Below are 15,481 nucleotides of genomic sequence, written 5' to 3' on the forward strand. Positions count from 1 at the left end.
TTTATAATACATTTTCTTTTTGTGTCTAAAACCAAAATGTAATATAACTACATTATTAAAATATTTTAAAACACCCAAAAGGGAAAATATAAAATTCCAATTACTAATAGCTCTACTGCCACTTGTTAAGAATTTATACATTATTCTCTATTGTAGCACATCAAGTTGTAACCAATCAGCATAATTTCTCAACCTGTTCTTCCATTTAAATAAATACCACTTTAACACTAAATTCTTCTCAATATTTGCTTTCTCATGTTTCCCTCCTGTTATATATTTTAACAAAGCTTTTTAATATTTCTATTTTACAGGGCTGAATGGCTCAGCAGTTAATGGCTGAATGGCTGCTCTTCCAGAGGGCCTGAGTTCCTTCCATTCCCAACACCCACAGCTTACAACTGTCTATATTCAGTTCCAGGGGATCTGGCCCTCTGACACAGACATGCATGCAGGCAAAAGTAAATAAATCTTTAAGAAAAAGAATTCCTATTTTATTTTGCAGCCAATGAGCCTATGAGAACTTCATAACTAAAGATTGGTACTTACTCTTAGGATCTATCATCCTAAAAATGAAATTTTGTGTCAAGAGATTATGCTTAGGTTTAAAGTTCTACAATTTACTTTATACTCTATTGAATCATATTTGTTAATGCCCCATTCCACATGTTCTTTACAAATCCTAGTTCTAATCATCTATTAAAATACTATATTTGAAGTACAATAAGCCAAATCTTAAAAATTTTATTTTTAATATAATACTCTGCTCAACTAGGTTTAAAAATAGAATGCTTGGGTTAAAACTGAAAAGTCGTAACAGTCCAAAAGATATCCAAAGACAAATTAAAATTTAATACCATGATCCCTAGCTTCTCTCAAGGCAGGGTTAACCGTGTCCTGAGTGCGAAGTGAGGCAGGCCAGGACTTACATCATGATTACAGAGGGCTCTGGCATGCTGTTTCCGCTCCTGCGCATAGTAAGCTGCCTGTTGATAGTAAAAGCCAGGATTCTGTGTTTGAATGGCGGTCAACCCCAACTTAATGGCTTCATCAAATAAATCTCCAAAGGCCTGGAATCTTAAAGAAAACAAACCAAAGAATAAAAAGAATGGATAGTAAAGCGAATGAAAAAGCACCTTGCTTCTAGTAAGTATTCATTCTGGAAACCATAAGCTCAACTATTGAATAACTGCTAATTTATTTGGAAACAATAATATACAGTAGAGACAAGTTACAAACAAGTTTTTTATTTAAATCATCTGTGACAATTCAAGTCCATGACTGCATTATTATATTAGATCCTTAACATCATCCTAACTCTTTAATTATGTCCCAGTTTCTGGAAGTAACTATTTTGGCCATTTTTACCTAAACACTGTCCTGGTTGGTCTTTTCTTCATGTTAATTTGACACAAACTAGAGTTATCTGGGAGAGGATCCTCAGATGAGAAAATGTTTCTATATGATGGTCTGTAGATAAGTCTGTAGTGCATTTTCTTGATTAATGATTGATGCAAAAGGGCTTACCCACTATGCCATTCCCAGGCAGGCGGCCCTGAATGCGTGATAAATAGACTGAGCAGACACGAGAAGTAAACCATGGTCGATGCTTCAGTTCCTGCCCTGAGTTCCTGCCCTGACCTCCCTCAGTGATGCCTATGACCTGCAAGTGTCAGATGACACAAAGCCTTTCCTCCCCAAGCTGCTGTGTTCATGGTGTTTTATCATAGCAATGGAAACTCTGACTAAGACAGACTCTAAGCTCCATGAAGCAAGGATTTTGTTTTGTGCTCTTTTTCTATTTTTCAGGATACAAACAAACCTAACGAATACATGCTGAATGTAAAAAACGGTACCATAAATTACCTGACTTCTATTAAGAAATCATACCAATCAACATATACTATTCCTGAATACACACCTAGGGTATATCATGAAAACCCTACTTAATAAGGAAAAGAGCCACTTAATTCTGTATAGAACCAAAGCCTTTGCTAATGCCAACTCCTCAAACCCAACATTCTATTTTTAAAATATGAAGAAAATGCAACTTAAACATACTGTTTAGACATCCACGCAGCATGTTCAAATGACAGCTCTGCACTTCCAATTTTTTTCTTACACAAGTCAATGTGTTTTCGAAACTGAGCAATGGCATCCAATGGGGTGTTGTGCTGAAAACACAGCCTACAAATCTAAAAACATGTAAAAAAAAAAAAAAATCAATTCCCAAATAAGGGAGAAGTCTAATGACACATTGATATAATTTAAAAAACAAACTTCAAGAGTAACTTTAAAAGACTATACAATTCCCAGCTCTATTTCTCTGTATGATTCTCCTCATTTGAACACTCTGAGAAGTGAAATACAGTAACTCAGTACACTGAATTTGTCCTAGGCAATAGAACAGCTTTTCAAAATACAAAATTTTAAAAATCATAACAAAAGAACAAGATAACAATGGGCTATAATATTTACAATGGGAATTTATGAAGGAAAGACTGACATTGTCAGAAATGTAAACATTTCTACTGTATAATCAAGGTCATGTTTAATTGCCCATACATCAATGAGGGTTACAGAAAATTTCAAAAAAACTTCTTTCTGGAACACTAGACATACATTGTTTCCAAATGGTACAATCTACACAAACTGAGGGTAAGCAGAAACCCAGCAGAAATAAAGCCTAAATGTACTTCCATATGCTTACAACAACTTTCAATTTTATTTTTTAGGTACAAAGAAATATATAAAAACAAATCTTTGTGTGCTTCACGTGTGTGTATGTGTGTGTGTGTGTGTATGCATGCGTGCGTGTATGTATGTGGGGGTGTGCATGTGTACCTGTGTGCATATGTGGAAACTAGAAGAAAACTTTATATATCTCCCTCTATTGGTCTCTGTTTCACTTAGGAGACCCAGTCTATCACTGAACATGAAGTTCACAATGGCAGCTACAAGCCAGCCAGCAAGCCTCCAGGATCTGCCTGTCTGTGCCCTATCCACCCCACCCCAGCCAGTACTAGAGTTAGAGTTACAGATCTGCCCCACACCCAGCTTTAACAGGTGTCCTGGGGATCCAAACTATAGTCATGCTTGGGCAGCAAGCACTTTACCCACTGAGCCAGCAACCCAGCCCAAAATAAGGTTATTAACCATCTGTGTCCTTCACTCATATGATTTTTCTTTTCACAGGCAATGTTTAACATAGGGGCAATACAATCTACAGACAAGTAAGTGTGTGTATATTTACCAAGTGACATCATGCTTACTATGCTGATTTACACCTTACTTTCTTCCTCTAATACCTTAATATGCTAGTTGGGTTTTTTTTTGTTTTTGTTTTTGTTTGTTTGTTTGTTTGTTTTTGGTTTGGTTTGGTTTTTCAGGACAGCGTTTCAGGAGCCTGTCCTGGAACTCGCTCTATAGACCAGGCTGGCCTCGAACTCACAGAGACCCACCATCCTTTGCCTCCTGAGTGCTGGGATTCAAGGCGTGAACCACCAACGACCAGCACCAATTGGTTTTTATCAAATGGACACCAGAGGACATCTTAAATAAAGCAATGCCACCATCAGATCAACACTAGGCAAACCTGCAGGGCATTTTCTTGACTAATAACTGATGTGACAAGGATCCAGCCACTCCTGGGCTGGTGGTCCTCAGTGCTGTCAGAAAGCAGGCTAAGCAAGCCATGTTGAGCAAGCCAGTAAGTGGCACTCCTACATGACCTCTGACCCCAGATTCCTACCTTGGCTTCCCTCAATAGATTGGGACCTGAGACATTTAAGCCAAATCAACCCTTTCCTCCCCAAGTTGCTTTTAGTTATGAAACCAAACTAAGTCACATGGCTACCACACTTCATCTTAATTAATGGAGCTGCCAAATTCATAATGTATAGTTATTAATATCCCACTACAATTTATAGAAACAATCACCTACTGTTAGCTTATTTCCCATATTTTCCTACTAGAAAATATAGTAAGTAATCATGGATTTTTAGTTACAGACATATTACCATAATTGGCAAAGAAATTTCCTGAAGAAGACTGACAGATAGGGAAATATCCATTTTTAAATTTGTGTTCACTAAAAGTATTCTCTACTACTCATCACCCACCAGTGTCAGACATTGTTGAGGGATGAATGGGAAAACAAATAACAGCCTTGCTTGTCTGTTAGGAAGCAGGGGAGAAGAGAACAGGTCATGATACAAGGATGGAACGGTGACAGGGTAGGGATGGGACAAACAGGGTTATTGCTACAATATATGATTTTAAAATGCTCGAGCGGCAGTGCCGTCTTCCCTGAAGTGGACTGAGGCGGCAGTGGTGGCGTGCACTGTAGGCTCGGCTACTCAGCAGGCTAAGGCAAGAGGATCACTTGAGCCCCGGAGTTTAAGATCACCTTATGCAACAGTAAGACCCAGTCTCAAAAAACAAAAATAAACCCACTAAAATGAATAGATGAATCTTTCCTATGGCTGAGTCATTACGTCAAGAAAAGCTTACATAATTCCAATATGCTGCGTCTTTTAAAATTCAACAACAGCAAGCTTTCTTCTCACTACCCCTTTCTCTTACTCTCAAACACACAATGAAGACTCAATAATTAGTTATCCATAAACTCAGAACACAGCTATTACCATGACACTGCTGAGAGTCAAAGCCATTCTTGAGTAAAAAGATACTAAAAAGACAAACATAATTCAACCAATACCACCTTTTCATCAGATCAAGAGACTGATTTTGATTTTTGCATTTTAAAAGGTAATCTCCTTTATTTCAAAGCAGAACTATACCTTGTAGTTTATAAATCCTGCCATGGTCTTAATTTCCAGAATATTAGTTTCATGGGCTCTCAATTCATGTACAAGGTTATAGGCAGTTCTATAATTCCTAAGTAAATATAGAGAGGGTAGTTAATTATGATATAAATTAATGTTTAAGATTCCTAAGAACAATATTATAACAGAAACTATTTATACATTTCTTACCACTCAACAGCTCAATAACAGCACTTGTGTGTGTGTGTGTGCGTGTGTGTGCGTGTGTGTGTGTGCATGTATCTCCAGTGTTCTAAGAAATTACCTATCAATAACTTCACAACAAAAAGACCCATCCCATGTGCACTGTTCTTTCTGCCTTTAACTAGCCAGTCAATAACAAGTAGAAACAAGTTGAAAACTAAGGGTAAACTGGATGGTTACCTAAAATTACACTAAAAAATAAACACTGTTTGCTGAGCACAATTCCTTTAATATCGGCACTCAGGAGACAAAGGTAGAAGAATCTCTGTGAGTTCAAGGCCAACCTGGTCTACATAGTAGGTTCCAAAACAGCCAGGACTACATAGAGAGATCTTGTCTCAAAATATAAATAAATAAATAAAGACAGAAAGAAAGAAATAAAGAAAGAAAGAAAGAAAGAAAGAAAGAAAGAAAGAAAGAAAGAAAGGAAGAAAGAAAGAAAGGAAAGCATTGCTAATAAACATACATGTGTGTGTCTGTGTATGTATGCACTTTTGAGACAGTTTCACTAGATAGCCCAGCCTAGCCTAGAATTGATTATCAGCCAGTCTGGCTTTGAACTTGTATTCCTCCTGCTTTGGCTTCCCAAGACATAAGGATATGCCACCATGTCCAGAAAAGGTCTTTTTGCTTTTTAAATACCACTGTAAGTTTCTCATAGGGAAGTAATTTCAGCAATAATGGTTTAAAGGCACACACAAAAAGGCTCACTAAGTAGTGTTATCTTGAATAGAGGCTGCAGAGGACAGAAAATATCTTTAGTGGATCCAGTATAGGAGAACAGGGAAAGAAACCAGCCTAAAGATGGGAGGCAGTAAAAAAAGTAGCTTGTCCATAGGAAAAGGGGATCCTTACCTCTCCGGCAAATGGTTTCCTCTATAGCATTAGTTCTTATAGCAGACCTAAACCTGAAGGTTTTAACTGATGCCACCCATCCACCAATAAAAATAAACTACATTAAACCAGCTATTATTTTGATCTATTGTTATTTCCTCCTCAACTATAATATAAATAACTGAATCCTTTCTACATTATCAAAAAATCTGAGCTAACTAACACACAAAGAAATCATGTTTTATTAAACTGTGGTTGGTACAAACAGAGAAATAAAATGTTTGAGCATGTCAACACACCTGCAACTAACCTTCAAGGCTCCAAGTATGGTCTTTAAATGGAAAATGGTATGATAATTAATGATAAAACCTTATTTGAATTGAATAAATGACTATTTAATGTCATTAGTTTCAAGAATTTCACTGAATATACAAATAGAAAAATAAAAAACAGAAAAGTGAAGACAATTATGACACTTTTCTTTAGAACATAAAATTTAGTTAAATTAGTTTAACTAGTGACAACTTATTTCCAGCATTAAGATGGAAAGAAACTACTTATTAAATATCGGAATATAACATGACTATCTTAAAATAAGGTGACGGAGATTCACATGTGGCTATCAGTATGGCATTACAAGCATCAGGATAACCAAGATTTATCTGAAAGCAGACACTTACTTCAGAGCGTTTTGGGTATCTTGTTTCAACTCACTGAAGAAAGCTATTTTGAACTGATGCCTAACAAACAAAAGCTGAAAAGAAAGATTAAAGAATGATCACATGCATACTTTTAAGATGAAAAATGATATTTATTGTGGTACGTTAAGGTATGAAGAAAATTATTCAAAGTTAAATGATTCCAATAAGGACACAGCTAAAACAAGCTCCCAGGAGCTCTTCTAATGGATAAAAGAGTTTAAAACTAACTTTAAGGGCAAAAGAATCTAATTTAAAAACAAATTCACTTTTAAGAGCTTAAAAAACCTTTTGATGTACTAAAACAATTTAAAGTTTTGTTTAAATTAAAATTAAAGAATCACCTAAGAAGAAACCAGAAATGAATAATCTGCTTTTGAATGCTTTTTATTAGTTCTTATTGGATGTACCTGGTGTGTTGTTTTATTCAAAAATTCTTTATGAGATTTCACTCTTCTGATCTCAGTGTAGTAATAGGTCTGGGCATGCTCATAAAATGCATTTTCTAACCTGTTAAGAAACATATATACAAATATCTATATATGCATATATACATGTACAGTTATTCAAAGCCAAACTCTTTTTAAGAATGGTATTTGTTAAGAACTGACAGTAAATTTGTGACCAACACTGTCTATTTTACTTGATGATTAAGATGAAAAGTGAAGCTGTGTATTTTTAGGAAAAAAAAAAGTTTACAATTAAGCCCTCTCCATCACCTCTGAAAATAATTACAACACAGGAAGCAACACATGTAAAACTTAGTATTTTATAAAAATTAGCTGATCTTTAAGAATACTTTCATCCCTACTATAATTTTATAAAACATCTGAAAAGAGATTTAAAATTGAATTGTATTTCACTCTTTTTTATCTTTCTAATATTTAGAGTTTAAAAGAATAAGAAAACTTATGGGGAGATTAGAAACAATTGGCCAATGAGATAGAAATAACATTGGTGTTATTGAAGTCCCGTTTCACTGGACAGCTCTGAGGTTATAAGAGCACCACTGAAGAGATCTGAGCAATTCTCACTCTTCCAGAGAAAGGAAGTGCCTGTCAGAGTCAGTGTGCAGACAATGACAAAAAGTGAATTCACAGACAACAGCAGGTGACTGCAGGTTCTCCTCCTCAGAATAAAACAAAGTTTAACCTACATTCAAAAGATTTTTAGCGCTGGGCAGTGGTGGTGTGTGCCTTTAATCCAGCACAGGCTGGTGGATCTTTGTGAGTTTAAGGCCAACCTGGTCTACAGAGCAAGTTCCAGGACAGCCAAGGCTACACAGAGAAACTCTATCTCTAAAAACCAAAACAAATTATTTTTACCACATATGAGGAAAATAGGATAAGTCAAAAATTTTAAAACAAATATTTTATTTGCGTCTTTATAGACAAAGTCTTACTATGTAGCCTTGGTAAGGTTTAAACTCACTGGTGTACCCCAGACTGGCCTCAAATTGGTAAACCCCCTGCCCCTGCCTCCTGAGTGCTTGGAAATTGGGCTTTCTAGGTTACAATTTTTCATTTTCAAAACTATAGTTCTAAAAATGTTAAAACTTTGTAAGAGACAACAATAAGGGACTGACTGTGAAACACCTGACTATAGTGAGAAATATCTTTCTCGGTTATTCTCAAAGATGAAACAATAACCTCAAAGGAATTAATTCTGTATGTATCAAAGACAGGCTTGTTTCAGGTTCCAAATAGGCTGTGTACTCAGACAGGACATGTGTTAATCAGTGTTAATCAAGTAAAACAGACATGAGAACAAAATGGCCTGGTTGAATCCTTTAAACTTGTTAAGACTTTGGGCTGGTGAAATGACTCAGCAGGTAAAGGTGCTTGCTGCCAAGCCTAACAACCTGAGTTCAATCCAAGGGACCCAGATAGTGGAAGGACAGAACTGATTTCTCTAAGTTGTCCTCTGACCTCTGGGACATGTGCATGCCCCTCTTCCCTGAGGAATTCATACATAAATAAATAAAAGTAATTTTAAAACAAAAAACCTAGTTACATGGAATTAAACCCTTCCCTGCTTTTAAGGAAACAAGGTTAGATCGTTAGAGATTTGCCTGGCCATCAGGTAAGTACAATACGATCCTCACTGTTTGTTTTTGAGGCAGGGTCTGTCTATGCAGCCCCAGGAAGTCTGGAATTTGCTCCTTTGAGTCTTTTCATTTAGTGATTTGCCTAGCTGAACTTCACTGCCCACAATGTTTTTATGAATACTTTTGTTGTTGTTTGTGAATAAAAGTGTCTAAGCTACCAACTTTTCACTCCTGAGGAAGAACAAAACTTTGATTACCTTATAATGTAGCCCACAAGGTGGTCTGTGTGGGGCAGCACAAACAAAGACTTGCCTGAGAGTTCACACACATTGCATAAAGCTGCAGCCCGCTCTGAAGCAATGACGTCTTCTCCTGTCAGCAAGCCCCAAAGAGAAACAAGGCAAAGATATTAGTTCTCTGTAGTAGAATTTACTCATGCTTGTGATCAGGAATGGAGTTCCAAGCCCAGGTCATCAAGTCAGTAGGGCTCCCTGCTCTCCCTGAGGGCTTAGGGCTCCCAGAAGTTACTATGTTCATATTTTCTCCTGAGCAGGGCAGAGAGGACAAATAGTGCCCCAAACCACATTACATGGCTATTTGAAAACATAAATAGAAATGGGGGCAGCCATTCATGAAGGAAGGCTTCCAAAACCTCAGAATGCTACAAGCGTCAAAATGGCAACAAAAGTAATTCTAACATGAAAATCTGGGAAGGCAAAGGAAAGAACCATTTAAATGAAGCATCTCTCTGGACAATATTACAAATCCTATGTTTCTTTATGTAAGTGTAAATTATAAATAGAATCAGACAAGTGAATAACACATTTTAAGCAAATGAACTAACTGTTTTGTCAACTGATACAGGCATATGTGAGGGGTTACACAGATATGAAGTCAGCATTTATAAACTTCATTTGTCTTTATTATTTATATCAAGCATTAGTTTGTTTATTACCAATATTTTTAATATTTATTGTGTGTGTGTATGCGTATATGTTTGTACCTGAGCCAAAGTACACCTGTGGAGGTCAGAGGACAACTTTCAGGAATTGATTCTCCCCTTCCACCAAGTGTGTTCTAGAAATCAATTGAACTCAGGTGATCAGCAAGTGCCTTTATTTGCTGAGCCATCTTTCTGACCTTCTATTAGGTGCTTTATAAATGTTAGCATACTATCAACCCCCAGAATGAACGTATAAAACATGTAAGTATAAAAAAAAATCTACCTCCTGGTATTAGCAATTGGGGCAATAAAGCAATTGATGACCCCTCTGATACCTGGAGGTAGAGGCGTTTTCTTTTGAATCAGGACAACTGCAACCTTTGTGTTTCTCCCTTGCAAACTCTGCCTGCAATGGAAAAATAACAATATAATTAATAAAGCAATTAACATGCTTTAGCATAACTATGTTAGGCTTCACATAAAACACAGGCTTCATAATCCAACTGAAGATAAATTTCAAGTAAAAACATCAAGATCAGAGTAAATCTTTTCCTACAGATGAATATATTTGCCATAACAGCTTCCATTTTCAAAGTATAATCGTACATCAAGCTTATCATCTTACTAAAATCTGCTTTAAAAGTGAAACTTAAGGGCCAGTGAGATGATCTGAGTTGATTCCCCATGCCCTCATAGCAAAAGGAGCAATCCAACTTCCCCAACTTGTCCTCTGACCACACATGACTTGCCTCCCAAACAAAATAAATAAATGTAAAGATGATTTTAACATGAAATTTTAATATACACTTCTATATTAAATTAAAGTTAACATACATCTTCATAGTGATATATTAGTCATCCAGAATAATTATCTTAGAACTACACAGTGATAAAGCATTATGAAGACCAGTGAGACAGAGTGTCTATGTTGCTATGCAAGTTGGCAACACACATTAGAGCCCAAAAACACATGTAAAAGTCGAAGGAAGGAACCAACTCTCCAAGGCTGTCCTCTGACTCATATGTGTTGTTGCATGCATGAACAAAAATACAAATCATGCACACACACAATAATAAATAATTTGTAATTGTCTTATATGAGTGCTAGAAAGATGGCTCAGCATTTAAGAGCTCTTGATGCTTTCTTCCAGAGGAACAGAGTTCAGGTCCCTGCAACCACTGTGGGGTGGCTCACAATAGCTTGCAATCCCAGTTGCAGGAGATGTGATGTCTTCTGATCTCTGCAAGCACCACACACACACACACACACACTAAATAATAAGATATATGGTTTTTCAAAAAGTTCTTTGAAAAAAGTATCTTCTAAGGTCTGATAGTAAATTGTTATCTCTCAAAGAGATCATAGTATAGACAAAAAAATTGGAATGCCAGGCCAACTTGCTTATAAATTTCCTAATATCTCTGGCACCGCATAGTTAATAGTTATGTTATCACTTAGAAACAGAATGAGGTTAACAATCTCCAAAGTAACCATTGCAATTTAGACAGAATTCAGTTACTTTCAAGTGTTTGTAAACAGGGCTGAGTGCTTGCCTGGCACACACAGGCCATGGGCTCAATCCCTGATACCACAAACCACAAACAAGTCAGTGAACAACAGACAAGACACTTGCAAGCACCCCAGAAGCCCAACGGCATTGTACCTGACGATCTCCACCCTGGTGGCACACTCAGACTGCTTTTCTTTCCACTGAGGCTCATCCCAGTCCAGTTCATAGAACACAACCACCAGCGCCGGCACCAGATTCAGATGCTTATTCATCCAACCGGTCTTTAAGATCCCTTTGGGAATGTACCATTCGTACGAAGTTCTCTGGCAACAGCGACAAAACTGGAGTTACTTAGGAAGAAGAGCGGCAGACGCCACCTCCCGAGTGCCAGGCACTCTGTATGCATTTGCGTCATTCACTATGCTCGCTGCCCGTTTCTAAGGTGACGACGTTCGGTCCATCAGAGGTTAATAATGGCTGTAAGGGTCCAGGTGTTAGAGTGGAGTCTCAACCGTACACACACTACCCTTCCCATGGGAGGAAGAACGGCCAAAGCAGCGGCGTCCTAATAATGCCAAGTATCTCAGTAGACCTTTCCCAGGTCTACTTCCATTTCCCACTCCCTTTTCTGTTCTTATAAAATACTACAATGATCAAAAGTCCCCTGCAGCTTCATCTGTTTACAGACATACTGCCACGACAGCATTTCACCTTACCTGTGGATGAAATCAAAACGGTTTAAAAACTTGTGGAACAGAATCTAACTGCAAAGGTCATGGATTCTATAATAAAAGTGGAAATGATGAATGGGTAACGTGAGACCTTTTAAGGAGACTTTGTTAAAATTATGGAGAGGTAGGGGTTATTTTGACAAAAAGAAAAGGGACAAAAAGAAAAGGACGCTTTCTGTAGTGCCTAGGATTACCTGAGTTCAATCCTCAGGACCCACACGTTGGAAGAAGAGGTCTCTCTCTCTCTCTCTCTCTCTCTCTCTCTCTCTCTCTCACAACAAATAAAAAATTTTACAAGAAAAAAATATAGCCTTATAGAATGGGAATTATTGTAATTAGTCCTCCTGAAGTCAAAAATTAATGTTATTAAACACATGCATATATTGCATAGTACATGAAAACACCTTTTCCCTTAGGCACAACACACATGACGGGAACAGGGTTGGGAGTAGAGTGGGGAAAAGTACAGGGACTATAAATGAATGCTCATGATCCTAATGCCATTACCTTGGATCTACATTTTGGGTATTCATGGTCACCAGGGAGCACCTTGAAAGAAATCGGTACCCGATCAGCTCTCCGATTGGCACAGAAAGCATCCCAGACTGCTCGATGCACGGCATTATAAACTACATCAAGGCCAGTAAGTGTAACAAAAGCCATAGGCCGACAACATAATTCCACAGGGAAGTCCCACTGTGTGGGGCTCATGTTTAAGATGTCACAGAAAAATCTGAAACACAAATGTCAGGATATTCATAGTTAATTTTAAAAGCCAACATCAATATCTAACATAAACATTACAAAAAGACCAAAGGCTCTGCATGTACACAGTCAAGCAAATAGAAGAAAGTAAAAATTTTAATTCCTAAATTAGGTTTATTAAAATTACTAACTGTATTGCATTTCTTTTAAGTTTCAAAAAAAGGTTGCAGCAGTTTTTCAGAAAATTTGCTATTTTCAGTTATCTTTAAAAATGTATACCAAAATGTGGAATGAACAAGCTAAGAAAGCAGGTAAGTGATGAAATTAAAATAGGTCTAGCCTGTCATGGTGGCACATGCTTTGATCTCAGGAGGCTAAAGCAGGAGAATAAAGCATTCAAGACAACCTGGTGTAAAATAGTAACTCAGTCTAAAAAGTGGGTTTTAGATTTTTTTTTTTTTAATTCAAGGTATATGCTCTGTGTCAATAAAATTTTAAAAATAGTTACTAACTTCAAACTCCTCTGATTTCTCTGGAATTGCAAATATCTAATTCCTCAATTCTTAGAACATAATTCAAATACTGTATACATTATGAAGTAGTTGTTTTCTCAATCTTCATAAGATGATGTAATAGGTAAGGGAAAATCACCAAGAGAAACTCTACTAATAATGAATGGAAACACCTCAGACCATGTTTCTGTTGTGTCCTTTAGCTAAACCTACAATAATGCAGATGTGCATGACTTTCGAAAATGATTATATATCATTGTTAAGGCTATTATTGCACAAAGAAACACTTCTTGAAAACCAAAAAGGAAAAAAAAAAGAAATTAAAAATTTTTTAATTAATTTTTATTTCTAAAAGGATTTATCATATACTCCTTTAAAAGAAGTGATTATCAGCATCACATTATACAAAACAATGTAATCCATGGGAAAACTGAAGTGTAAAACACCACTCAATCCCTAAAATGTGGACTATTTCTAACTGAAAAGTAAATTATCTTTACTAATTTGCTATCAAATGCTTAAGGGCAAAGGAACAACAGGTATTGAAAACTGATTTGCAAAGCTTGCCAGAAATGACGTATATCTCCAACACAAGCTTGCAGAATTGCTTTAAGAAGCTTATGGGAAGGGTTGTGCTAGGAGAACAAAAAAAATACTGTTTCTAGAGAATATAGGATAACGAATGAAATAGCCTAGAAGTGGTCAAAACATAATATGGCTAATATACTTTCCTAATACCAGTCTAGACAAGAGTGTGAAAGACCTATTTCCCTTAATAATTCCAGAGGCTCCAGAGAAATAGATAGGTCCTTGAACATAAGAGGAAGCAGGAAAGACAAAGTTTTTAAATTAGCACTTCCTGAGTGGATTATAGTCACATAAATAATGTTAAAATTAGATAGACGTTGGTGGCGCACGCCTTTGATCCCAGCTCAGAAAGCAAACTCCTGTAAACCCAACACTCAAAGGCTGAGTCAGGAAGATTGGTTCAATCCACAGTAGCCTGGTCTACAGAGAAGCCCAGGCCAGCCAGGGCTATGGAGATCTCAATACCCTGCTTCCCCTAAAAAAAGAAACAAGAGAGGGAAGGGAGGAGGGGAGGGTGAGAGGGAGGGAGGAAAAAAGAAACAAAAAATGAAAAAATCAGAAAGAAAAAATATGGGAATTTTAGTTATACTCTAACCAAAATATTCACCAAACATCACTATAAGTTATCAACGAACTTTTAAAAACCTATCTGTATACTACCTTCAAACCCTTGTGTGTATTTTATACTCACAGCGCACCTCAGTTCAGACTAGCTGACTTCAAGAGCTCTACAGCCACCCACAGCTACTGTCCACCACGACTGACAGCGTAGCTGTCAATTACAGCAAATCTGTTCCAACAACATCATGAGAAATGCATCAGCTATCCCTGCTACATTCTACCTTACAAACTTTGCACTTTACAATAGCTCTGCTTGTGCAGTGGATCTCAAAGGGATAGGACGGAACAAGTCCTGCCTGAATACATTTATTTCAATTACACCCAGGAAAGGAACCGTTTCCTGATTTCCTGGGAAAATAAATGGAGAAACCAAGCAAACTACTGACAGGGAGGAGACACGCAGAAGTACAAAGTAAGGACCTCAGCACCAGGTCACCTGGTTAGTGCAACGGAAGTAATGTGACAGCTAGCTTAGAAGAGAAACAAGCTAACCCAACCAAAAGTGGCTACTAAAGAAGATGGCTATCGATGAACAGGTGGGTCAGGTCTTCTGCTAGTCAGTAAGGATTCAGAGACGTCCGACTGCAAAAAAAGATCGGAGACAGATCGCTTGGTACATAAAGCTACACCGTGGAGAAAGAGAAGCAACACAACCTGAGAAAACACGCTGCCCCCAGGGGCGCAGCTTTCGGCTTTGGGAAAGGAGAATAACCTCACAGTCCTAGACACTGCCTCAACCTTCCTCTATCAGAAATAACCTCTCTACCTAGAAACAGTGCGTTCTTCTCTGGAAGAGAAATGCCAAGGTTGCACCCGTGGACGCCACGGGAAAGCGCAGGCCCCCACAAACCAGCTGGGTTGGCCTGGCCCGGAGAGCCTCTGGGCCCAACTCACCCAGGCCGCACACCCTGGGCCCGCTGCAGCTGCGGCGAGTCGCCGCCAGCCCCGAAAGGAGCAGGAGAGCCAGGCAAGGGCGTCACGGAACGCGGCCACCGAGTTCCGACTGCCCAAGCCACAGAGGCGGCGGCAGAAGGCGAGACTTCCTTTTCCCCGCCTCCGCTGGCACAGGAAGCACTTTCTGGGCCTGATTGACAGTGCTCCAAACCAGTCCCGGAACCGAACGGGGCTCCCTGCACGGAAGGTGCTTCGTTTCCTAGAGGAGAAAGAGTTGGGGGCGGAGAACGAAGGAGCCAATAGGAGAAGCTGTCGTGAGAGGGGGCGGGGCCTCACCATGACCGCCCCTCAGCGGCTGGTCAGAGGTCCT

At 38.1% G+C, this 15,481-nt stretch overlaps 1 protein-coding gene across 2 annotated transcripts in view; it reads right to left on the reverse strand.

Moving 5' to 3' along the window:
- Nucleotides 1-15,279, reverse strand: part of Trappc11 (trafficking protein particle complex subunit 11) — a 38,010-nt gene extending 22,731 nt beyond the window's left edge. Inside the window, exons 1-10 of one of the 2 annotated variants that reach the window (XM_051182386.1) lie at nt 15,112-15,279; nt 12,299-12,524; nt 11,214-11,383; nt 9,885-9,955; nt 8,864-8,978; nt 6,970-7,069; nt 6,542-6,615; nt 4,800-4,896; nt 2,059-2,192; nt 927-1,074 (exon numbers count right to left, since the gene is read on the reverse strand). In XM_051182386.1, the coding sequence (XP_051038343.1) occupies nt 927-1,074; nt 2,059-2,192; nt 4,800-4,896; nt 6,542-6,615; nt 6,970-7,069; nt 8,864-8,978; nt 9,885-9,955; nt 11,214-11,383; nt 12,299-12,502 (1,113 nt within the window). In that variant the 5' untranslated portion in view covers nt 12,503-12,524; nt 15,112-15,279. Of the gene's footprint in view, nt 1-926; nt 1,075-2,058; nt 2,193-4,799; nt 4,897-6,541; nt 6,616-6,969; nt 7,070-8,863; nt 8,979-9,884; nt 9,956-11,213; nt 11,384-12,298; nt 12,525-13,927; nt 14,028-15,111 lie in introns of those variants that run through there. The other variant, XM_051182387.1, reaches the window with a different exon arrangement.
- Nucleotides 15,280-15,481: the final 202 nt, after the last annotated feature.

Source organism: Phodopus roborovskii, unplaced genomic scaffold (assembly GCF_943737965.1).
Source record: "Phodopus roborovskii unplaced genomic scaffold, PHOROB, whole genome shotgun sequence".
NCBI lineage: Eukaryota > Metazoa > Chordata > Mammalia > Rodentia > Cricetidae > Phodopus > Phodopus roborovskii.